This window comes from Oncorhynchus kisutch, linkage group LG1 (assembly GCF_002021735.2).
Source record: "Oncorhynchus kisutch isolate 150728-3 linkage group LG1, Okis_V2, whole genome shotgun sequence".
Taxonomy (NCBI): domain Eukaryota; kingdom Metazoa; phylum Chordata; class Actinopteri; order Salmoniformes; family Salmonidae; genus Oncorhynchus; species Oncorhynchus kisutch.
In genome coordinates, this window is record NC_034174.2 from 23,998,717 (window position 1) to 24,023,951 (window position 25,235).

General features: G+C 43.1%; 1 protein-coding gene across 3 annotated transcripts in view; it reads left to right on the top strand.

Moving 5' to 3' along the window:
- suclg2 (succinate-CoA ligase GDP-forming subunit beta) overlaps positions 1-25,235 on the top strand; it is a 127,225-nt gene that overhangs the window by 37,913 nt on the left and 64,077 nt on the right. For 2 of the 3 annotated variants that reach the window (XM_031804708.1, XM_020491641.2), the window contains exons 3-9: positions 8,807-8,906; positions 10,215-10,305; positions 12,022-12,174; positions 12,690-12,779; positions 16,796-16,892; positions 20,572-20,733; positions 21,916-22,058. In XM_031804708.1, coding sequence (XP_031660568.1) covers positions 8,807-8,906; positions 10,215-10,305; positions 12,022-12,174; positions 12,690-12,779; positions 16,796-16,892; positions 20,572-20,733; positions 21,916-22,058 — 836 coding nt within the window. Of the gene's footprint in view, positions 1-8,806; positions 8,907-10,214; positions 10,306-12,021; positions 12,175-12,689; positions 12,780-16,795; positions 16,893-20,571; positions 20,734-21,915; positions 22,059-22,401; positions 22,507-25,235 lie in introns of those variants that run through there. The other variant, XM_031804758.1, reaches the window with a different exon arrangement.

The window sequence follows — 25,235 nt, forward strand, 5'->3', positions numbered from 1 at the left end:
AGTAAACCTTCCTAAATGACTATCGCCCCAAAGCACTCATTTGTAGCCATGAAAGGCTGAGCATAGCTCACATCAACACCATCATCCCAGAAACCCTGTACCCACTCCAATTCGTATAACGCACAAACACTGCCATTTCCCACCTGGACAAAAGGAACACATATGCGATAATGCTGTTCATTGACCACAGCTCAGTGTTCAACACCATAGTGCCCACAAATCTTATCACTAAGCTAAGGACCCTGGGACTGAACACCTCCCTCTGTAACTGGATCCTGGACTTCCTGACGGGCCGCCCCCAAATGGTGAGGGTAGGCAACAAAATATCCACAACGCTGACCATCAACACAGGGGTGTCTCGGGTGTGTGCTTAGTCCCCTCCTGTACTCCCTCTTCACCCACAACTGCGTGGCCAAACACAACTCCAACACCATCATTAAGTTTGCCGACGACTCAACGGTGATGTGCCTGATCACCGACGACGATGAGAGGTGGTCTGAGACCTGGGAGTGTGATGCTAGGGCAGCAACCTCTCCCTCAACTTGAGCAAGACAAAGGAGCTGATCGTGGACTACATAAATCGGAGGGCTGAGCAGCCCCCATTCACCTAGGCAGGGCTGTAGTGGAGAAGGTTGAGAGCTTCAAGTTCCTTGGTGTGATATTATGGTCCAAGCACACCAACACAGTCATGAGGCGGGCACAATGTCTCTTCCCCCTCAAGGGGCTGAAAATATTTGGCATGGGTCCTCAGATCCTCAAAACGTTCTACAGCTGCACCATCGTTGCATCACTGCTTTTTATGGCAACTGCTTGGCATCCGACCGCAAGGCGCTACTAAGGGTAGTGCGACAGCTTATCACTAATGTGTTATATAGCTGTTTATAAAGGTGTTTTGGATGCATGCGTAAAGACACCTACAGCGAGGTGTTAATCTTTATACTCGGAGAGCAACTGAATGGAGTTATTCTACCTGGAAAACATTATTTTATTAAAGCTACAGCTTCGTCTGCATAAAATGTTTTTTTCCTCTCTGTCTAAACAAGTTTGTGTTCCCTCCCTCAGTACCATGCCGTTGTGATTTTACGTGAATGGGGTTTGAATGGATTATTATGCAACTGTTCTTCAGGTAACTGTGAGCATTTACATAGCTATTAACTGTTAATGTTAAGTCAAAACAGCAGTGTGCTCTGCTGCTTTCTCTTTCCCAACTACCAAGCACAGTGGTGCCACAGCCAGCAAACACATCAGTGTCCTCTACTTTTGGATCAGGAGTTGTGGAGTTGCAGGTATCTCCGCCACACTGCCCTTTTCCCCCTTGAGAACCAGCCTGTCACACAGAAAGACGGATGGCACGGGGAGTTTTCCTACCAAGAAGCCATGCTCCTGGGGAAAGAGGGGACACTGGAGAGGCTGAGGATGTGCTTTTTCAAGCCAAGGTCATTAACACAGGCTGGACAGGACCGACAGTGACGGCCTAGACGTGCTCACCTAATATGTGCACATATGCACAGTTTATGGCAGTATGGAGTAGGCAGAGCAATGTACGTGATGCTTGTAGTGTCCTTAAAGCCATGTAGTAGACATCTGCTTTTCCTGTATGGGATTTGTCTGTTGTCATCATAGCTGGCAGAGACCTTACAACTGGAGAAAACGACATGCTCACGGAAATTCTCTTAACAGCTTTAAATAGGCTTTGGAAAATAAGGCTTCCTTGAAAGAGCTAATTTCTATAAGCTGCTTATGGTAGTTCCACCTTCTCATTATGCTGCTTAACCTTTTCATTATATGTGGAATTATTTCTCAGACATATTCAGTATGGTGTATGGATGGCGCTAATAGTGTGTTAGAAGTCATTATGGTTACCATTATGCTTGACGCTTATGACGCACTCACTGTAGTCCTTGGGTTCCAGGGGATAAAGTGATATTAATCACTTGAGCAGTGGAAGACACACCATTCACTGTATGGAACTCTGCTCCACGTCTTTTATTACTCACCTGTGAAGCCTAGAGGAATGCTGCCTACGTTCCAAGTTCATCTCCTCAGTCGTGTTTGTATAAGCAGGCTTGAATATGCTCATCATAATGACCTCGGCCCTTTCCCTCATTGCTATTCCAGTAGAATGCCAATGTTGGTTAAATGACTATATGCCATTAATGAGACATTGGCTGATAACTTTAGGCGACCATACCCCTGGGCCGTTGTCTGTAAAGTCTTACTCCAGAGTGACTAACAGTTTCCACACTGGTCCAGGGGTTTGAACTCTGCCTCTCTGTCATAGAGTGCCACTTAGTCCAGCTCTGGAAATCTTTAGTACGGACAGTGTGTGGAGCCTAACGAGGAGTCGGCTGTCATGATACTACTGCAGGCAGCAGAGGTCTAGGTTGACGATGAACCCCTATAGAGCTCCACAAAGACTGCATCATTAGATACAGTCACATCCTCTGAGTGGTCGTTACCTGGCGCAGTTGGAATGGATAGTGCAACAGCATTGCACAGCTCAAAGAGGTCACATACTCTGTTTTTGGTGGCTTACCATTAGCCTCATACTAGTCATAAGAAAATAAAGGCTTACAAGTTTAACTGCATTAACTTCTAAGCTTCATTACTGCAGCTGTGGAGAATGATAGTCCTAGGTGTGTTCTCGATACAGCGAGTAATTATCTATCCTAAATGTTCCGAATTGTTTATAGTCACATGAACAGGTTTGCAGGTGTGATTGCAGGGTACAGTAAAAGTCTTTGTCCATAGGGGGAGTAGCAGGGGGGAGGGGTTGTCCATAGGGGGAGTGGTTGTCCGTAGGGGGAGTAGCAGGGGGGGGAGGGGTTGTCCACAGGGGGAGTAGCAAGGGGGAGGGGGTTGTCCACAGGGGGAGGGGGTTGTCCATAGGGGGAGTAGCAAGGGGGAGGGGGTTGTCCATAGGGGGAGGGGGTTGTCCATAGGGGGAGTAGCAAGGGGGAGGGGGTTGTCCATAGGGGGAGGGGGTTGTCCATAGGGGGAGTAGCAAGGGGGAGGGGTTGTCCATAGGGGGAGTAGCAGGGGGGAGGGGGTTGTCCATAGGGGGAGTAGCAGGGGGGAGGGGTTGTCCATAGGGGGAGTAGCAGGGGGGAGGGGTTGTCCATAGGGGGAGTAGCAGGGGGGGAGGGGTTGTCCATATGGGGAGTAGCGAGGGGGAGGGGTTGTCCATATGGGGAGTAGCGAGGGGGAGGGGTTGTCCATAGGGGGAGTAGCAGGGGGGGAGGGGTTGTCCATAGGGGGAGTAGCAGGGGGGAGGGGTTGTCCATAGGGGGAGTAGCAGGGGGGGAGGGGTTGTCCATAGGGGGAGTAGCAGGTGCTTAATACTCCAATTATGCACCTTCATCTACAAATAGACATACCTTCTAGGCAGACTACCTAAACCAGATCCATGCATACAACACAGGACACTGCGATAACGTTCACCCTCCTCACTGCTGCACTTCACATAGTCAATTCTCTAGCAGATACAGAGGTTACAAACTCTGGAATTCCTTTCTTCACACTGCCAAAATATCATCATCCCTCAATATCTTAAAGTGTAGTCTAGGGATCAGCCTGATGAACCAAACTATCCAGTAGTCTCCTCCGTGTAGACTCACTCACACATAATCAAACATGATTTATCTTATGAACTGATTATATCATGTACATTTTATAATTAGTATGCTCTGTTTTTACTTTCTACATAGTGTTTGATGCACCTATCTGTTGTAGACACTGAATCTATTCACTTTGATTGTTCCTGTGTGTGTTGATTGTCTTCTGAGTTTGGATTAGTCATCACATGTAGCTGCCACATTACTTGCGTTAGACTGGAGCAAACACTGGAGAGCTGGGCTGCTCAGTCTGACCTGGAGCTGGGTGCTGGGCTGCTCAGTCTGACCTGGAGCTGGGTGCTGGGCTGCTCAGTCTGACCTGGAGCTGGGTGCTGGGCTGCTCAGTCTGACCTGGAGCTGGGTGCTGGGCTGCTCAGTCTGACCTGGAGCTGGGTGCTGGGCTGCTCAGTCTGACCTGGAGCTGGGCTGCTCAGTCTGACCTGGAGCTGGGTGCTGGGCTGCTCAGTCTGACCTGGAGCTGGGTGCTGGGCTGCTCAGTCTGACCTGGAGCTGGGTTGACCTGGAGCTGGGTGCTGGGTTGACCTGGAGCTGGGCTGCTCAGTCTGACCTGGAGGTAGGAGATGTGGAAAAGTCTATATCGCACTACATTTTAAATTGATGTGATAATGACAAATAGAACAAGATGTTTAAGAAAGTGCACCATTCTTTTGTACTGTCCTTTAAAGCAACCAGTAGTTTGATGGTTAAAGCAACCAGTAGTTTGATGGTTAAAGCAACCAGTAGTTTGATGGTTAAAGCAACCAGTAGTTTGATGGTTAAAGCAACCAGTAGTTTGATGGTTAAAGCAACCAGTAGTTTGATGGTTAAAGCAACCAGTAGTTTGATGGTTAAAGCAACCAGTAGTTTGATGGTTAAAGCAACCAGTAGTTTGATGGTTAAAGCAACCAGTAGTTTGATGGTTAAAGCAACCAGTAGTTTGATGGTTAAAGCAACCAGTAGTTTGATGGTTAAAGCAACCAGAAAGTTTGATGGTTAAAGCAACCAGAAAGTTTGATGGTTAAAGCCACCAGTAGTTTGATGGTAAAGCCACCAGTAGTTTGATGGTTAAAGCAACCAGTAGTTTGATGGTTAAAGCAACCAGTAGTTTGATGGTTAAAGCCACCAGTAGTTTGATGGTTAAAGCCACCAGTAGTTTGATGGTTAAAGCCACCAGTAGTTTGATGGTTAAAGCAACCAGAAAGTTTGATGGTTAAAGCCACCAGTAGTTTGATGGTAAAGCCACCAGTAGTTTGATGGTTAAAGCAACCAGTAGTTTGATGGTTAAAGCAACCAGTAGTTTGATGGTTAAAGCCACCAGTAGTTTGATGGTTAAAGCAACCAGTAGTTTGATGGTTAAAGCAACCAGTAGTTTGATGGTTAAAGCCACCAGTAGTTTGATGGTTAAAGCAACCAGTAGTTTGATGGTTAAAGCAACCAGTAGTTTGATGGTTAAAGCAACCAGTAGTTTGATGGTTAAAGCAACCAGTATTTTGATGGTTAAAGCAACCAGTAGTTTGATGGTTAAAGCAACCAGAAAGTTTGATGGTTAAAGCAACCAGAAAGTTTGATGGTTAAAGCCACCAGTAGTTTGATGGTAAAGCCACCAGTAGTTTGATGGTTAAAGCAACCAGTAGTTTGATGGTTGTAGCCATCAATTGTCCCATTAACAATCACCCATATTATTATTTAATTTCAAACTTATAACATTTCTTTGGTATAGGCTCTAGTCTGACTTCCCCTATCCTCTTACTGTGGCCTGCAGACAGACAGTGAGTGCATCTCGTTCTCTCCAGATTGGCTTGCAGCCTGCGTCTGTCCCTTTACTACAGTCCCCAAGTGCACAGCCTTTTATGGCTTAATTAAATATCAGACAACGCTAACTCTGCCGTCCCTAACCCTTGGGCTACATCCTTCCGGACCGCCGAGAGAGGAGGAGGACAGAACGTTTGAAATACAAAGAGAGGGGAGATGTTGTCGAGGCAGAAGTAACAGCCTCGATGCCGACTGCTGTCATCAGTAAATAGGCTGGGAGTTCATTTGCGTTCATTACTGGGAAATGAGTTAGCCCGAGGACGGCCATGTAACTCAGATTACAGCTGATGCGATTGAAGATGTAGTTACATGTTAATCTCATTTTCTGTGTCTGTCCCTAAAAAAAACTACATGGAGAAGAAAATATCCCTTTTCAGATTTGCCATGACTTTACATGGTTCCACTGGAAATAGATGGCTTGTTATGGAATGCTGCCACCCTGTCCCTTCCAGTTCCATTAAGGGGATTTTCTATTCACCTTAGCTTTTACTGCTAATATGCATAACTTCTGAGAATGAATCATTTTATTCATATTATCAGTTTCACGGTTGTGCATGTTTTTGCATTTGAAATGTTGTGTGGTGTCCTGGCCAAACCACTCTCTGTATCTGATGTCATCACTCCTCTGTATTCATTCATCAAAGTGCTACCTCTGGCTCCCAGAGTTCTTTAGTTGTTTTTGTGCTACATGCTGTTAGAACGAAATCACATTCATCTCCCAAAATGTAGCCTAACGCGCCTACCTGTCAATACTATCAACAAGGGGCATGGAGGCACAGTTTCATTGTTTTGTATTTGGACCTAAGATAACTGTCCGTAACAGAATAAAACACTTTATTTTTATTTTTATAGATAGCTGTTTCCTTCAATGGCTGCCATTGATATAGAAATACCCTAAATATCCCTAAAGATTTACCTTTAAAAAGCAGTTTACTAGACACATTGAATAAAACATCTGTATGAGTGTGTGAGTTATTGAGAGACTCGCACAAATCCATCAATGCTCTTCAGTGGCGTCATCTTCACACAAGTGTAACACTGCCTGTGTTAGGTGCTGTTTCATGTCTGGAGCATGAATGGATAATATCCAATGACGTGTGTGTGTGTGTGTGTGTGTATATATAAACTCTGGATTGATGATGCTATGTATTGACCATTGAGAGGCTTTGAAGCTCCCAGTCAGCTGTGTTGGAACAGTCAGCTCCCCAGTTGCAAAAGTCCTCCATAGGAATGAATGGAATTCTACAGTATTTGAATGTATTCAAGGAAAAAATTACATGTATTTTGTTGTTGACGTGGGCACAGTCATATTACTACTGTAAAAAAAATACTGTTTTAGTTTTATGTTTAACTCACAATACAATTTAAAGTATGCATTAAAGTGTCTGTAATAATAGAATACATGTGTCAAAAATGAATGTGGACATTGATAAATGTATTTTTATAGTTTCCTTAGTCTTTTTTTGTAATTGAGGAGGAGTACCAAGATGTCAGCGCAGTGGCTGCAATACAGCACACCCTGTCAGCCATCCAGGGTTTACACATGTTATTGGTGAGGTCTGCTCTGTGCTCACATAGTGGCCCGTTCACTGGGATCTTTGAGGGCATCATTACTTCACGATGCATTTTGACAGTTAAAAACAAATCCTGGGTGGTGGCAGCTTCAGAGAATCTACAATGATCACACTATCGGGGGGAAAACTGGAAATAAAGAACAGGCTGAGAGGTGTTTTGCATTCTTAACAAGCCGCTGTAAAGGTCGGGTGTGTTTTGTATGTGTAATCAAGGCCAATTTTCCAAGTGAGTGATTTGATGAGAACGGTTCATTCGTTAAGAGGCTTATCTCTCCTTATCTCTCCTGATTCATATTATCCACTAAACACCTCTTAGGTGTATCTAGATAGTCTTTTCCTGTGTGATCAATTGTATATGGCAAATTATTTGGGCTGTGGTGTGTTATCATGGCACCTTTTATATATTCTGGTCACGGTGTGAAACCGCATACCTCTCAATAACCAATCATATGTCTGGCTATATAGGCTACATATTTCCTTCATCATTCTTTTCTCCTTTTTCCATCCATTTCCTTCTCTAGCCATTGCTTCCCATACTGCACCTTAATCGTCCTCATCTCTCACTCCTCTCCTCCTTCCAGAGACGACCCGGTCTCGGTCCGTTCTACACCTTGCAGCACACCTCTTGTCAGGGCTAAGGAATAACACCTTCCTCATTGGCTCCCCCTTTTCTTTTAACAAAAGTAGTTTCCTAATTTTCTCTGTTCCGTCCCTCTGCTGCACATGCCCGTAGGACACTCCATTTCATCTTGCTTTGAACTCAATTTTAATTTTGCGCTCTTGCAGTTCTTTTAATTGACATATTTATTAATGTATGACTACTCACAGCCCCTACATGTGCTCACCTTTATTCTCTCGGTCTTTCTCTCCTCATCCCAGGGCAGAACAGAGCTCACTAATTCAGTGTTGGTTTAATCCCTGCCATCTTGTCAGAGCCTATTTTGTCGGGGTCTTGTTCCTACTGGAACAGCCTGAGCCACTCCGCTTGAGGGGCTTTACTGAGAGTAAGAGAGCTATGTTCCTGGCCCAAGGTCGACGTGCCTTTCTTTACATGTTCTGGTTGCCCCACTGTTAGCCAATGGTGGAATTCCCTGCCAGGATAATGATCACTCAAGACCATATTACATCAAGTTGCACCATTTGAATAGAGGGAGCCTGTTCAGTGGGTAGCTGAATAGACAGCTCAGTGCTCTACCAGAGGTGCTCTCTCCTGGTGTAGAAAGGAGGACTTGGAGGTGACAGAGAGGGCAAGTAGGGTAGGCCTATATGGTGTTAGCATCGTTAAAATGCCATAAAATTGCAATGGTCAGTCGAGAGTCAAATGACGCAAATTAACTCATTGTTTAGATTGTTACATGTTTGTGTGTCTAGCTTATGTCTTTGTAATCTGTTTGTATGTATGTACCTTGTATGGGAGTATTTGCCTGTCTATATGGACATGTTCTTTCAACTTTCAATAGGGTACCCTCTCTACCCTGTATTTGGGAAGTTGGCTTTAGTCTGTAATTAGCAGGGCTAGGAGAGAATATACGTGAGCTGGAGTACCCTTCCCCTCATCCCATCACGTACCTCTCCTCCTAGCCCCCTCTTTCCCTATATCCCCCCCCTCTCCTCTAGACAGGAGCTAATGGAGACCAGGGTGATGGGTGAGATAACATTTTACTCAGAGACAGGGGAAGTGTAATGGGCTCTGTGATGATGTACCATTGGAGAGGTCTCATGCTCTTCTCCTCTCTCACCTGGCTGTCTATCTCTATCCTGCTGACAGAGCCCTTCTCTCTTTTTTCTAATCCCTCTCTCTTTCAGACGCCAAGGAGATAGTCCTGAAGGCCCAGATACTGGCTGGGGGACGAGGGAAGGGTGTGTTCAACAGTGGCCTTAAAGGTGGAGTGCACTTAACTAAAGAGTGAGTACCCCTGCCATCCGCCACCCGCACTCACTGAGGTGTGATTTGAGTAATGGCCCCTTCAGAGAATGGTTCTGTTCTATTTCTCTAACTACTGCTTCAGTTCTCCCTCCTAGACAGTGTTGCTTTCTCTCTGTTCCAGCTACCTACACATGACCCTGCAATAAAAAGCTACATTTGCTACTTTAGGGAAAACTGCTTCCAATTAAACTTTGAAATAGTGAATTTATCATTGGGAAATTGCACTGTGCGCAACTCACTGAATCAGGTTATTGGAATTGTGATATACAGCTCTGATTCAGTGGAGCTCAGTCGAATTGTGTTCTTCTAGCACATTGTTATAGGCCTATATTGGCCAGATTTCCCTAACAATAATCTACTGTTTGTCTATCTTATATCACATCAACCAACATCTTCATTGGCCAGCTACTAGATTAATGTTTCCTCTGCAAAAAAATGATGTAGCCAAGATAGCAGCGTGATAAGGCCTGAACTGTGATTTATGACGTATGGCTACGACATATGTATCATTGTCACCCTTTCAGTATTTGGGATAACCAGAAACCTTTGAGTGAACCATCTGAAGTTAAGCCTCCCCAGACAGTGACTTGTGCACACAGTTCACTCTCCTAACATCTATCATAGCAAAACACTACCTCAGGCTTCATTTGTATTTTATAGAAACCAGAGCAAGAAGCAGTACAGGAATGAGACTCGCACTTCCTTTAAAGAGCAGCCGAAACCAGGATATACTTTTTCAAGAGCAGTGCTTTGTCAGAACACATTACAATCACACTGCAAATGTGCTGAACCATGTCTTTGTTGAAATGAAAACGTGTCTCAGGAGCTGAAAATAATGACTCTGTTATCTGCTCTGTTCTCTGCTCTGTTCTCTGCTCTGTTCTCTGCTCTGTTATCTGCTCTGTTATCTACTCTGTTATCTGCTCTGTTATCTGCTCTGTTATCTACTCTGTTATCTACTCTGTTATCTGCTCTGTTATCTGCTCTGTTATCTGCTCTGTTATCTGCTCTGTTCTCTGCTCTGTTATCTGCTCTGTTCTCTGCTCTGTTCTCTGCTCTGTTATCTGCTCTGTTATCTGCTCTGTTCTCTGCTCTGTTATCTGCTCTGTTATCTGCTCTGTTATCTGCTCTGTTCTCTGCTCTGTTATCTGCTCTGTTATCTGCTCTGTTATCTGCTATGGTGATGTCCTCTATTTTTGGAAGATGTTTGTCCTCTAGGTTTTTATCTGTAATCAAAGCACTATTAATGAAGTAGTTGTAATTGAGACAGTCCTGTCTCTTCTCTAGCCCCTCTGTGGTGGGTGAGCTGGCCAGTAAGATGCTAGGCTATAGCCTGACCACCAAGCAGACGCCAAAGGAAGGAGTGGAAGTAAAAATGGTAAGTCATAGCTGGGGTCAAATAACTTTTCTGTTTTTCTCATTTCAGGGTCATTTCAATTCAGTAATGCAGTTCCATGAAATGAATGAGTGCACAAGCATCGGGGTAATAATACATTAGTTTATATAGTTTTTTTGTTCCTCTAGTTCTGGGGATAGGTCCCTGGTGGAGACATGCCATTTGAAGCCGGTGTTGTTTGTTGTGTTTGTGCTATTTGGTGTTATGGTTCACTGCGATAAATAATACATGCGAGTCAGGGCCTCTCTGAGACCAAAGTGTTAGTCACGTAAACAACCATTTCCAAGTGTCGCTAACAAGCAGGAATATTTTTTTCCTCACTCACACTGCAGCCCACCCAAAAACACACTTCCAGGTAATGAACCCTTCTCGGCCTGTAGCTTGTTTTTTTCCTCGCCCTCTCTCTCTCTCTCTCTCGCTCTCTCGCTCTCTCGCTCTCTCGCTCTCTCACTCTCTCGCTCTCTCGCTCTCTCGCTCTGCCTTTTTAGTGAATTATGGCCTAGAGCTCCCCATTAACACTTGTTTTCATTCCTGCCAGCCAGGCACACACCTCGCTCTGCTCCTGCCCCTGCTGCAAAGTTTAGGAGAAGTATCAAACTACTGTCACATTTTTATAGAAAGAGCTGGCGGGGAAGGCAGTTCACTACCACAACACCAGGGCTGAGGGGAAAGAGAGATATATAAACACAAAAACTGTGAAAGCATTGTTGTGACATGTCATTTCATATGGAAACATTAGCTGCACTATCTATCCATAGCATGTCATCTGTTAGATGAATGACGACACCATTTCTGATAGTTTTATTTTGTAAACTAAGCATATAGGAATATAACATTTATTAATTGAAGAAATGTATCATGATAAATGATCCCAGGGGGACCTATATGCAGCCATGTGTCATGTATCACACACAAAAACCAGTACACATGCAGACATTCACAGACAAGGGAGATATGATGCTACCTGCTGTTAGTGGCTATAGTCGCAGGCCCCTCTCAAAGCCCATCTCAGTTTAGATTAGGCCTGGGATCAAAGTAATAAAGTAGCCAGAGAGCTGCAGCGATTGAACAGAACCCAGGCCTCTTAACATAGCCCCCTTTAACAGGCTGTAATTATATTGTCAAGCTCTGTTTCCCTGAATGAAAACCAGGAGTGAGCTGTCAGCCTGCCATTGTAACACGTCCCCTTCACTTCACTATACTGCAGCCATCCTCTCCAGACACAGAGCGTTATCTCTATTGGCAGGACAGACCAGGGGTGGGGAGAGGGGCAGGAAGTGATAGAAGAGGAGGAGGAGAGCATAGTAGATGGAGAGAGGGGCACAGAGAGCCAGTTCGATTGAGAGAAAGACCAGGAGAGGGTGGTAGTAGTGTGTAAAATAGATCAAGACTTTAAGCAGATAGAGAAAGACTGTGTTATTGCCTGTTTTCATGGGACATGGAGAAGAATCATCCTCACGCTGTCCAAATAAGCTCTGTCAAGTTAGGCCCAGGGAGCTTATAACAAACAACTCATCTCTATCCCTCTGTCTTGCCATCAATCTCTCTCTTTGTCTCCATCTCCCAGCAGTGTGCTTCATTCCCAGTGTAGCCTAGATTTAGACCCATAGGTTCTCTGGGTTGTAATAATATGATCTGCTGTATCTGAGGCCGTCTGTGATGTGAAGGTAGTAGACTGATTCTCTCCATACTGACCAGGTGATGGTGGCTGAAGCCCTGGACATCACCAGAGAGACCTACTTTGCCATCCTGATGGACCGGGCCTGCAACGGCCCCGTCATGGTGGGCAGTCCTCAGGGTGGGATGGACATAGAGGAGGTTGCCGACAAATCCCCAGAACTCATCTTTAAGGTACAGTACTGTGAGCTCTGCAACAGCATATGTTACAAATGATTAAAGATGTTGACAAGAAACCTCTCACCATTCACTGTACTTGTGATACAATAGCTTAACATATCTTTGCATAAACTACTGTACAGACATCCCTGGTATCCCTGTACTTCTGTCACACCATGTGCTCTCTCTCTCTCTCTCTCTCTCTCCCTCCCTCTCCCTCTCTCTCTCCCTCCCTCTCCCTCTCTCTCTTTCTCCTTTTTTCTCTCTCTTTCTCTTTCTCTCTCTGATTGGCACAATGAATCCCTTGATGGAGAGACCCCTTCTCTATGTTAGAATCTCATCTCTACAATTGCCTGATAATTATAAAGCCATTGTTTCAGGCCCGGTTCTCCTTTCCTCACTACTGGCAGGTTTCCACCACTTAATTGCATATCGTGATTTAATATGAACATCCACTTTGTCATATGACCATCCAGTGTTTGAGTCTCCATTCTCTCTGCTTTCTCTTTCTCTGCTCTCGCGTACCACAGGAAGTTATAGATATTTTCGAGGGCGTGCGAGATGACCAGGCGCTCCGCATGGCAGCTAATTTGGGTTTCAAAGGACCTCTGGAAAGACAGGTAATAGGCCCGACAAAGCTCTCTGAGCCGCAGTGCAGAGAAGCAGAGTCGCGTACACACACCAAAGACCCACAATACTGAACTCAGAGCTGATAAAACCAGATAGGACACTGCCTGTCTACTGGGCTCTTGCTGAATTACAAGGTTCATAGATCCCCATAACGTCCTTGAACAACATACAAAGCTTTATAAGATCAAATTGCATTCGTCACGTACACAGTTAACAGCAGGTATAATAGGTGCAGCGAAATGCGTGTGCTTTTTTACCGATATTAGGGTAAGTCCTCCCAAAATCACGAACAGACGCTGCTGGTGAAGCCAATTCTGGTCAGTGTAAACCGGGTCAGAGAGACACAAAAAGACAAACCCCAAAATTCAAATGTGATATTAAAAGTTCTTCTCCAGTTCTTTTTAGACCCAATTGTCTTGTAGCATCATATTGCTAATTTCTATTCCTATCTATGAGCACATCAACTTAAAGAATCGGATTCTTTCAGAATGTTAAAATGCAGAAAAGGTATACATGAAATGAACATACACAATTGTCTGAGAGGTACACCCTGTGTATTACGAGCCTGTCTTGCCATTGAGTTTGTAGCATAACACTATCCTGAATTCAATCCAGAAATGAAAACAATTCGCTATATACTTCCAACTGTGTCTTTTAAAGCACATCAGTTGCCACAGTCTTTTCGTTTCACTGCTAATTACAGTGGTTCTGGGTGTGGAATTAAATGTATGGTTAAATATCTTGGCTGCTTTGAAGAGTCTTGGTGACAAAGTGTGTGATTGTGTGTGTCTGTGAGTGTGTGGCAGAGAGCAGTGCTTAAAATGTTTTCTGTCAGGCTGTTTTCATCATCAGAAGAGCAGCTCGGTTCCAGGGACAGACAGAGACATCAGTTCAACCACTGATTCTTTGAAAAGAGGATTCATTCCAATGACAGCCACTCTAATAGTAATACTGCTCATTTTAGGATAAAGTGGCACAATAGACACATTGTAACTCTCATTCAGAGCTAATGCATTAATATGTACACAAAGGCTGTATTATAGTAGTTTAATTACTTTTTTCATTAGGCTTAGTCATGCATTCAATTATATAGCATGCATAATACATAATACATATATGATATGTGTATACAGTGGGGCAAAAAAGTATTTAGTCAGCCACCAATTGTGCAAGTTCTCCCACTTAAAAAGATGAGAGAGGCCTGTAATTTTCATCATAGGTACACTTCAACTATGACAGACAGAATGAGAAAAAGAAATCCAGAAAATCACATTGTAGGATTTTTTATGAATTTATTTGCAAACTATGGTGGAAAATAAGTATTTGGTCAATAACAAAAGTTTATCTCAATACTTTGTTATATACCCTTTGTTGGCAATGACAGAGGTCAAACGTTTTCACAAGGTTTTCACACACTGTTGCTGGTATGGGCAACACAGACTTTCAACTCCCTCCAAAGATTTTCTATGGGATTGAGATCTGGAGACTGGCTAGGCCACTCCAGGACCTTGAAATGCTTCTTATGAACCCACTCCTTCGTTGCTCGTGCGGTGTGTTTGGGATCATTGTCATGCTGAAAGACCCAGCCACGTTTCATCTTCAATGCCCTTGCTGATGGAAGGAGGTTTTCACTCAAAATCTCACGATACATGGCCCCATTCATTCTTTCTTTTACACGGATCAGTCATCCTGGTCCCTTTGCAGAAAAACAGCCCCAAAGCATGATGTTTCCACCCCCAATACAGGGCTAAGATTGATTCATACTACACCGGCTCCGACGCTCGTCTTATGTGGCAGAGCTTGCAAACTATTACAGACTACAAAGGGAGCACAGCCACGAGCTGCCCAGTGACACAAGCCTACCAGACGAGCTAAATCACTTCTATGCTCGCTTCGAGGCAAGCAACACTGTGGCATGCATGAGAGATTCAGCTGTTCCGGACGACTGTGTGATCACGCAGCCAACGTGAGTAAGACCTTTAAACAAGTCAACATACACAAGGCTGCGAGGCCAGACTGATTACCAGGACGTGTGCTCCGGGCATGTGCTGACCAACTGGTAAGTGTCTTCACTGACATTTTCAACATGTCCCTGATTGAGTCTGTAATACCAGCATGTTTCAAGCAGGCCACCATAGTCCCTGTGCCCAAGAACACAAAGGCAACCTGCCTAGATTACTACAGACCCGTAACACTAACGTCCGCAGCCATGAAGTGCTTTGAAAGGTTGGTAATGGCTTACATCAACACCATTATCCCAGAAACCCTAGACCCACTCCAATTTGCATACCGCCCAAACAGATCCACAGATGAAACAATCTCTTGCACTCCACACTGCCCTTTCCCACCTGGACAAAAGGAACACTTATGTGAGAATGCTTTTCATTAACTACAGATCAGTGTTCAACACCATAGTGCCCTCAAAGCGCATCAATAAGCTAAGGACCCTGAGACTAAACACCTCCCTCTGCAACTGGATCCTGGACTTCCTGACAGGCCACCCCCAGGTGGTGAGGGTAGGTAGCAACACATCTGCCACTCTGATCCTCAACACTAGAGCTCCCCAGGGGTGCGTGCTCAGCCCCCTCCTGTACTGCCTGTTCACCCACGACTGCATGGCCAGACACAACTCCAATACCATCATTAAGTTTGCAGACGACACAACAGTGTTAGGCCTGTTCACAGACAATGACAAAACAGCCTATAGGGAGGTCAGAGACCTGGCCGAGTGGTGCCAGAATAACAACCTATCCCTCAACGTAACCAAGACTCAGAAGATGATTGTGGACTACAGGAAAAGGAGGACCGAGCACGCCCCCATTCTCATTGATGGGGCTGTAGTGGAGCAGATTGACAGCTTCAAGTTCCTTGGTGTCCACATCAACAACAAACTAGAATGGTCCAAACACACCAAGACAGTTGTGAAGAGTGCACGACAAAGCCTATTCCCCCTCAGGAAACTAAAAAGATTTGGCATGGGTCCTGAGATCCTCAAAAGGTTCTACAGCTGCAACATCGAGGGCATCACTGCACTGGTTGCATCACTGCCTGGTACGGCTACCTGGACTATTTGCATTGTGCCTCCCCCCTCCAACCCCTCTTTTTACACTGCTGCTACTCTCTGTTCATCATATATGTATAGTCAATTTAAATATACATTCATGTACATATTACCTCAATTGGGCCGACCAATCAGTGCTCCCGCACATTGGCTAACCAGGCCATCTGCATTGTGTCCCGACACCCGTCAACCCCTCTTTTACGCTACTGCTACTCTCTGTTCATCATATATGCATAGTCATTTTAACCATATCTACATGTACATACTACCTCAATCAGCCTGACTAACCGGTGTCTGTATGTAGCCTCGCTACTGTATATAGCCTCGCAACTGTATATAGCCTGTCTTTTTACTGTTGTTTTATTTCTTTACCTACCTATTGTTCACGTAATACCTTTTTTGCACTAATGGTTAGAGCCTGTAAGTAAGCATTTCACTGTAAGGTCTACACCTGTTGTATTTGGCGCCTTTGACACAAACTTTGATTTGATTTTAATGATCTTATCAGAAGCTTCTAAAGCCATGACATAATTTTCTGGAATGTTCTAAGCTGTTTAAGGCACAGTCAACTTAGTGTATGTAAACTTCTGACCCACTGGAATTGTGATACAGTGAATTATAAGTGAAATGATCTGTCTGTAAACAATTGTTGGAAAAATTACTTGTCATGCACAAAGTAGTTGTCCTAACCGACTTGCCAAAACTATAGTTTGTTCACAAACAAGTTGTGGAGTGGTTGAAAAACGAGTGTATGTAAACTTTTGACTTCAACTGCGTACCACGCACTCACTCAGTAAAACATGACAAAATCACCTTTTTACGTGTGTTTAAAAGGTGATTTGCCATGTTTTATATTAAGTGTGTGCATGGTACTGAGTAGCCTTGGCGGGTCTGCTGTTCAGAGGCATATTGTTGGGTAATTACTGTCCTCTGTGGAACTAACAGGCTGCAGATCAGATTATGAGGCTCTATGATCTGTTCCTGAAAGTCGACGCCACTCAAGTTGAAGTCAATCCTCTCGGAGAGACTCCCGAAGGACAAGGTACGACTCTTTTTTTCTTCCTCGTTTTGGTGTCTACATATCAGAAGTTATTTTTATCTGGGTCTGTCTGTGTTTGTTCTCTCTCCCTCTCTTTTTCTCTCATTTGCTCTCTCGCCATGGGAGTGTATTATGGGATTTTAGGTATACTGTATATTGTATCATAACACTATCCTGAATTAAATCCAGAACTAATTGCCTCGTGAGTTAAACTCACAGATAAACTGATAGATGACACAAGTCTGCTTCTCCACAACTTTTGATGCATTGTTATGAAAAAAGTTATTGTTATAGGTCTGGTTCATCAGAGAGTGACAAGAAAATAACATATTGTAGCTTAGTATAATAATTGCTTATGAATATTGATGAGAGGTCTATTAATTTGTTGTGTACAACCAAGCTGTACTAGCAAGGCAGAAGCAGTGTTTCTGTAGACTCACATTGAAAGTAGATCAACTTGTTCTTCATTTTGTACATATTCAACGAGGGAAGGGAATCAAGTACCATGGATGTCTGTTTTTCAGTCGAGTTTGAACAACAAACCACAGTACTGAAGAACATCACTGTAGGCAGGAAGTTACTGCATGTCTTTTCCATTTCAGTGTAACTGAACGCTCATCACCAGAGGGACGGTAAAACTAAATTACTGTTCATCTCTGAAAATGTGCTACAGTGTTCAATTCGTAAACAAAAATTGTGACTAAAATATTTGTCAAACACCTATTTTTCAGGGACAATTGATGAGACTATAACTTAGTAAATAGACACTAAACTAAAGTTGACTAAAACGAGCCAAAATTAACTATGTAACAAAAGAATGTACTAGTAAGTGGACTGAGCAAGAGTTTTTGGAGAGATTGAGAGCTTTTCAGTGATAAGCACAATTAATATTAGCAGCACAGATGCGCAGCGCAGTTTCGTTAAGTGGGAAGGACAAGTCACACCCGGCAAACACAGCCTACATCAGGTGGTGGGCTGCAAGGGAGCAAGCAATGAGTGTGGGCAGACAGGTTCCGCCCCGGCTCTGCCTCTGATTATACATATCGCATGCGACTCTCTCGCTTCACCTTAGCTAACCAGTCACCACTAGCCATCTAGTTAGCTACCCTTTTGTCTGGTTAAGAAACATAAGTTGCTTTTTCGAAATTAAAAACAGTAGCAGAATTGAGTTGAATAGTAAAACAACAGTCTAGCTAGGTTTTTCTCTCCCTTGAGTAGGCTATAGAAAAGTAGGCTGTCTTTAAATTTGTAGTCTTGCTCAACTCTCCTACTTTTCCCACGGCATTTCATATACAGGTTCTGTATTCTAGACTCCCTCTTTTCTTTAGAGAAAACGTTTTCATTCTAGCCCTTAGGCTACCGTTCAAAAGACATGTCCCATAATACCGGCACGACATTGTTTGTCTTTCTAACGTGCATCGTGGGCCATTCTAAAACTAGGCTACTTGCGGACCTGCCTGTTAGTCATTTGTTTAGGCTGCACCAAATATTTTTACAACTAACCCAAGATTAACCACAGCCAGTTATTTCCAATGGTAGAGAACAAGCAAGGAGGTGGGCAGAGCCAAGCACGAGCTAGCGAGATCCTATTGGCGCGTTCTGGCATGTATTTGCATATTTCCGTTAGGGAATGCCAAATCTCGGGTACACAGAAGTAAAATAATATTGTGAAAATGTGTAATTTCCTGTTTTACTTCTGGGGGAATTACATTAACAATTGTGAATACCTTCATGCAAAGGAAGGAAGAGATCTCTTCACCAGGAATTACTGCTGCTGGGAATCACATAATTTTACATGAGCCTGGACAGATTCTCACCGTTTCATCTGTCCGTGAGAATATTTGAATCCTATTCTGTGAAGTGCGTGTATGCAATAATGCAATTTTGTAAAACTTGGGCAAAGGGTAAAGTCTACAAAACTTTGTCCATTCTGTTCGTAACAGATTTTGGTTGGTTGTGAAAACCCACAGTTTCATCAGCTGTCCGGGTGGCTAGTCTCAGACGATCCTGCAGGTGAAGAAGCATGATGTGGAGGTCCTGGGCTGCCGTGGTTACATGTGGTCTGCGGTTGGGAGGCTGGTTGGACACACTGCCACCATCTTTAAAATGTTGGAGGTGGCTTTTGGTAGAGAAATCACATTAAATTCTGTGGCAACAGCTCTGGTGGATATTCCTGCAGTCAGCATGCCAATTGCATGCTCCTTCAAAACGTGACACATCTGTGGCATTGTGTTGTGAAACAAAAAAAAACGGTCCCCAGCACAAGATGCACTTGTGTAATGATCATGTTATTTAATCAGCTTCTTAATATTCCACACCTGTCAGGTGGACCTATCTTGGCAAAGGAGAAATACTTACTAACAGGGATGTAAACAAATGTGTGTACACCATTTGAGAGAAACTTTTTGTGCTTATGGAACATTTCTGGCATCTTTTATTTCAGCTCATGAAACATGGGACCAACACTTTACATATTGCATTTATATTTGTGTTCAGTGGTGTATCCACAGATAGAACAATGAGCCAGATGTTTCAAAAGGACACAATGTTTTGGAATGTTCAGATAGAAATATGCTATGTAGAACAAATGTGTCTTTCTCTCTTGGTCTCTGTCTCGCTGCATTTGTGTGTGTCTGTTTGTTTTGTATGTCATGTGCATCTTCTATGTAGGCTGAATTAGGCCAGATAATTCTGCTTTTGGGAAGAGAATAGGATGTTATGCAGAAAAACATGTTGGTAGGCTATGTATGTTTGTGCACATGGAAGTCAGTGATTGTTTACTATAGGTTAATGAAGCAATACAAATGTGATGTGACTAAAAGGGCCCACTGTTTGTGCCATTTTGACAACTAGACTAAATCATTATTCAAATGACTATAATGACTAAGACTAGACAGAAAAGAGTGTCAAAATGAACACTGTTGTACTGAAGTTGGTCACATACAGCAGATCCAGGAGACTCCACTTAGCTGCTGTTGAAGTTTGTTTCCCATTTATTTTGGTTCCCCCTAGTGCGTGTGTGTGTTTGGGGGTTGGGGGTGGGGCTGTCTGTTTGTGTGGGCTGTGTGTGTGTGTGTGTCACATGACCTTTATTACTCTTGGGAGCTTCAGCCAAGGTAGTATTTCAGAGATGAGCCATTACCTAGTGAATTTACCGTTGGTTCCATGGGGATCCCGTGTCCCACTACTGTCATTTGTCCTCTGGGCTTTTATAGAGTGTTGATAGATGAAGGCTCCAATCACCCTTGTGTAAATGGTTATGGTATATAGTGGGCCTTACAAAGTACAAATCCACAAGGAGCACACCTCAGGATTTCAGCCCTGCAATGCTAAGAAACCTGAAGTAGCTCCACTGATAATCAACCCTTAATGAAAATCTGAAGTAAATACTTTGCTTGCAGTTAACATTTAGCTTACAGTTTCTTTGAACTGCACCTTGTGAAGTGTAAAAATAATATATTCTCCCTTAGAGGCACTGTCAAATACATAAACATGAGCTTCACCATTACGAATACTGAAGTAATTAAGTATAATAGGATGAGGTCACTTGACACATTTGATTTAATATTTTTTATTGAGTTTGTAAGAAATGTTAATTACATTTCCATTTCATATCCTCATCTATTTGTCTTCCTATTTATGTTTTTCTCTTTCTCTCCTCTTTCTCGCTCCCTTCTTTCAGTGGTGTGCTTTGATGCCAAGATCAGCTTTGATGATAACGCAGAGTTCCGTCAGAAAGCCGTCTTTGCCCTGGACGACATGTCAGAGAGCGATCCCACAGAGACAGAGGCAGCCAAATGGGACCTCAAGTACATTGGCTTGGATGGAAACATTGCCTGCTTTGGTGAGTTGTGGTTTATGGCTGTCCACTGTCCACACACATGCATGTTCTATGCATTTAGCCATGGCTAACCCACACCAACTGGAATGGAGTTTTTTTTGACTGGGCTGACTGGGCTCCTCTCCAGTCCAAATTAACAACCAGCTTTCTAATGACTCCAGAAGGAGGACGCTGTAACCAATTCTTTCTAATTAGCCATAATAATAAAAAGTCTCCAGTGAGCTGGATTGTTAGCATTTTCATTATAGGTCTCCCCTGTCATAAATCACAGCTTTATAGTGTAATTCTGGGCTGCTAGGGAGTATCTCCTGGTTGCCCTGCAGCCTCATAAACGCTGTGGCAGTAAGATCACGGTTAGTGACTCTTTCCCGTGCCCAGCCTTTCCTACAGGACAACAGCTCAGAGCTGATGGGCTCCTTAAAAGCTCTGTAACCCACCAAAGTGACAGCTGTTAAAACCAGTTTCCTTTTATTGAGACTTCTGTAGGGGCGCTTGCCAGGATGCAGGCTTAGCGCTGATAACCCAAATGAGGTAAGACATTTATAGAGAGGCGTGTTGGCTTCAGCAGGAAGCGGCTGAATCACTTGGCTCCCTGGCAACACAGCACCAAGCAACCCAGCGGGATAGGGATGCTCTCATTAAGCTGCCTGATAATACGGGCCAACACTAGTGCGACAGAACTTCTTTTAATCAACACTTGCTTTCTGAAGTCAAGAGTGTTGCCGTAATCACGTTTCCCTCCGCTTCTCAACTTCTTGAAGTGTTAAATATCCTCATTAGACGAGTTTTAACAGTTGACCTCTTAAAGCTTTAAATTCTCTAAAGATGATTTGTTATTCCTTCTTCATTAGATCATTTACTCATTTATTTCACTGTGCACTCTTATGTTTTTGTTTTAATGATTGTATTAGGTAATGTTTATTGTAATTAAATCCCAACTACTTTTCAATGTCACAGTTTTCTCTCAAGGGTTTATGTTTGAATTCTCAACATCATTTTGATTAATGTGGGAAATCTAACTTCTTTGGAGTATGGGGGAAAAAACTATCTAACTCATCTAACTTTGCGATGAGCACAGCAACTATTTTGAAAGGATGCTCTGGACTTTAAAGGCCCTTCTCTGTTTTCTGAGACCAGTAACACCTTTCTTTGTGGTTTAATTTCACCTTTGACCTGCCATTACAGTGAATGGGGCTGGTTTGGCTATGGCCACGTGTGACATCATCGACCTCCATGGAGGGAAACCGGCCAACTTCCTAGACCTGGGAGGAGGAGTGAAGGAGAAACAGGTTTACGAGGCCTTCAAACTGCTCACTGCCGACCCCAAGGTAGGAGCACATTTTATCCTTCAAACTGCTCTAAGATAGGACCACACTTCAAGCTTCAAACTACCAAAAGATGTAGGACCACACTTTATATAACAGTGCTGGGGAGAGGAGGTATACCGCCTAAAGACCGAAAACAAAGATAATTCACAATGCTACCGTAGCTAGTTCCATACCAAATTGTCAGTTGCTCTCAGAGAGCCAATACACTGTTCCAAGAACCTGTTGAATTCTCAGTTTGTCAGCTGCTCAACACTTTACCCAAGCGATTCTGTACATCTCTGTTGCTACTTCCTTTGTGTGTGTGGTTGTGTGTGTGGTTGTTTAACCATGAGTCCTGTCAAAGCCCCTTACCTCTACCGGGACGGTTGATGCTGACGTACGCCAATGTGACCGGATTGAAGTTGTAAGTAACAGCAAACTTTCCAGGACATAGACATGTATTATAAGCGCAGAAAGCTTAAATTATTGTTAATCTAACTGTACTGTCCAATTTACAGTAGCTATTACAGTGAAAAAATACCATGCTATTGTTTGAAGAGAGTGCACAACAACAACAACTTTCATCACGGCAACTGGTTTGATACATTCACCTCTGAAGGTAAATAATGTACTTATATTCAGTAATCTTGCTCTTGTCATCCTGAGGGTCCCAGAGATAAAATGTAGCATTGTTTTTTTTTAAATAAAATAAATGTTTATATTAAAATGTAGGAACTGGGTTCTACAGTTTGAACCCCTGCTGCCTCTGGCTCCACACCCACCTATCCCGGCCATCAAGATGTGTGAAACTTACATTTTGTATTACCATATACATTTTGTATTTTCTCTATAGTTAAGTATTTGAAAATGTATCAATTGACCAATACGGCACAGTATGTGCAATGCTTCACTGGATCGATCTATAATTGTGCACACACACACTGCTGCCATCTAGTGTCCAAAATCTAAATTGCGCCTAAACTGCAATATTACATTATGGGATTTAATACAGGGGAAAAGATCTAATGTGTTATATTATCCTACATTAATTTCACACACCTTTCAAATGGTATCAATAATATGCATATCCTTGCTTCAGGTCCTGAGCTACAGGCAGTTATGTTTGGGTATGTCATTTTTGGCGAAAATTGAAAAAAAGGGTCCCATCCTTAAGAGGTTTGAAGGCTTTGTCTAGTTGGTTAGACACAAGTCCACCTTTGTAACAAAGACACAACATTCATTAGCGGGTTTGGCACCAACAGCCATGTTTCTCTCAGCGATGTGGTTTTAGAGATCATCTCCTAAATATAATGCAATGGTATTATTGACTGTTGTGATGGATTGCGGCTCCGCAGCCACAATGAAACAAGCCTTTTAATGACTGCCGTCAGTCTTCTCCCAATGCAGAACGCAAACCCATTACTGTACATCCCTGGTGGAATTAATGGCCGGAACCTCAGAGGGAAAGATGTGGCACCTTGGCTCTCTTTATGACTGTGGAATCCTAAATGATCAGATTACCAATAGTTCTGCAGCAAACAGTTGGAGGCTTGTAACTATGCCGCAGTGCTGGTTGTGTTGACACTCATCACAGCACTAATTCCCTGTTTGCCATGACTTCACTTTATTGTTTTTCTCCCAGTCTATTTGACAGTGTAGTTGTCTGCAGATGTGTCATAGAACAGTGTTAAATACAGTTCCTCCTATCCATTGCTCAATAGGCCAGTTTACCACACATGTTTTTAATACATCAAAGATGAAGGACATTGAGAATAAAGGGCATAGACATGATGTGGCATTTCTTCATAAATATGCATAAATCTGGCATGATACTCATTGCAATACACAAGTCACTTGAATAACATGACTTTGCTTCACTTCAGTTTCATGTAGTAGCTTCAATAGTTGACTATTTCCTTTGTAGCTATAGGCTAAATTAGACACTAGCCTAGTTCTGCCTTTTGGTTTTGAGGGCTCCAGTCACACACACATACCAGAGATGAATTTTAAAGAGGTGCAAGCAAAACACTCCAGCTGATGTATTGTCCCATTCAGATATCCACAGTGTATTTATAATGTTGGGCCCTGCATGAATTCATCAAGGTGTCGTAAAAATAGAACAGAATAGCAGGAGAGAAAACAGTGGTAGAAGTGTTTCTCACTCCTCTGAGGCAGTGTGATCAAATGAATCCATTATGATGTCAAACCAGGTCATAATAGAGATGAATTTGGGGGGAAACGAGACAGCTTTTATAGACTGCATTACACTTCCCAATTATTCTTGCATAGGGAGTCGTTTTCTCTTTATTCTGTCTTCAATTCAAAGCCAAAACCCCAGAGTAAAGGCAGTACCTGTCCCTCCTCCAGCAGTATAGAGACGAGACAGAGACACAGGCCCTCCCTTATGGGGGGGAAAAAAGAGAGAGGATTGATATTACTCTGTGTACTGACATTTGCATTTCATACAGGGATTTGGAGACTCGTCAGATCTGTGGAGAGAATGTTAATTATTAGATTCCTGCATGATGAAAATCCTATTTTGCATTTTTCTTTTCATCATTTCCAAACTTTTAAGTACTAAGATTTCCTACAACTCAGTTCCATTTAGGCCGAGACTGTAAACAACTTGGGGCAGAGAGAGGCTATTGAGTGAGAATCAATAGCTTGCAATGCTAAGGATGCACATATTTTGTTAAATGTTTGAAATGTGTCCATTATACTGAATCAGGTACTTGAAAGCATACTTGTCATGACAGACTCAACATTCATGCTTACAACTGAATGTTTCATTTTTGATTTGCTTTGGGATTGAAGATGTTCACTTATTCCAACTTTTCCATGAAATGTTAATCAGGAGTGGAGTGTTTATTTTGCCATATTAAAAACATCAAGTCAAAAGCCTCGTACTTGACACCCAACAGTTTCCTCGAGTTTTGGTGTAGGATGAGATGCCTAACAGTGACAGAACTAGCTGTATACACATTTTCACTAGTTCAGCAGTAAGGCGATACCACGGTAACAGAGTGATGCTGAGACTCAGATTTTTCATTTTAAAAGGTATGCCAAACAAATATCAACGATTTCAAAGTTAAACAAACCATACAAGGACTACTTGAACATTTTACTAAGACATGTTTAATTAAAGAACAATGCAGATGCAAAGTTTGGTAACAGAATGACGGTTTATGCCGTTGGTGC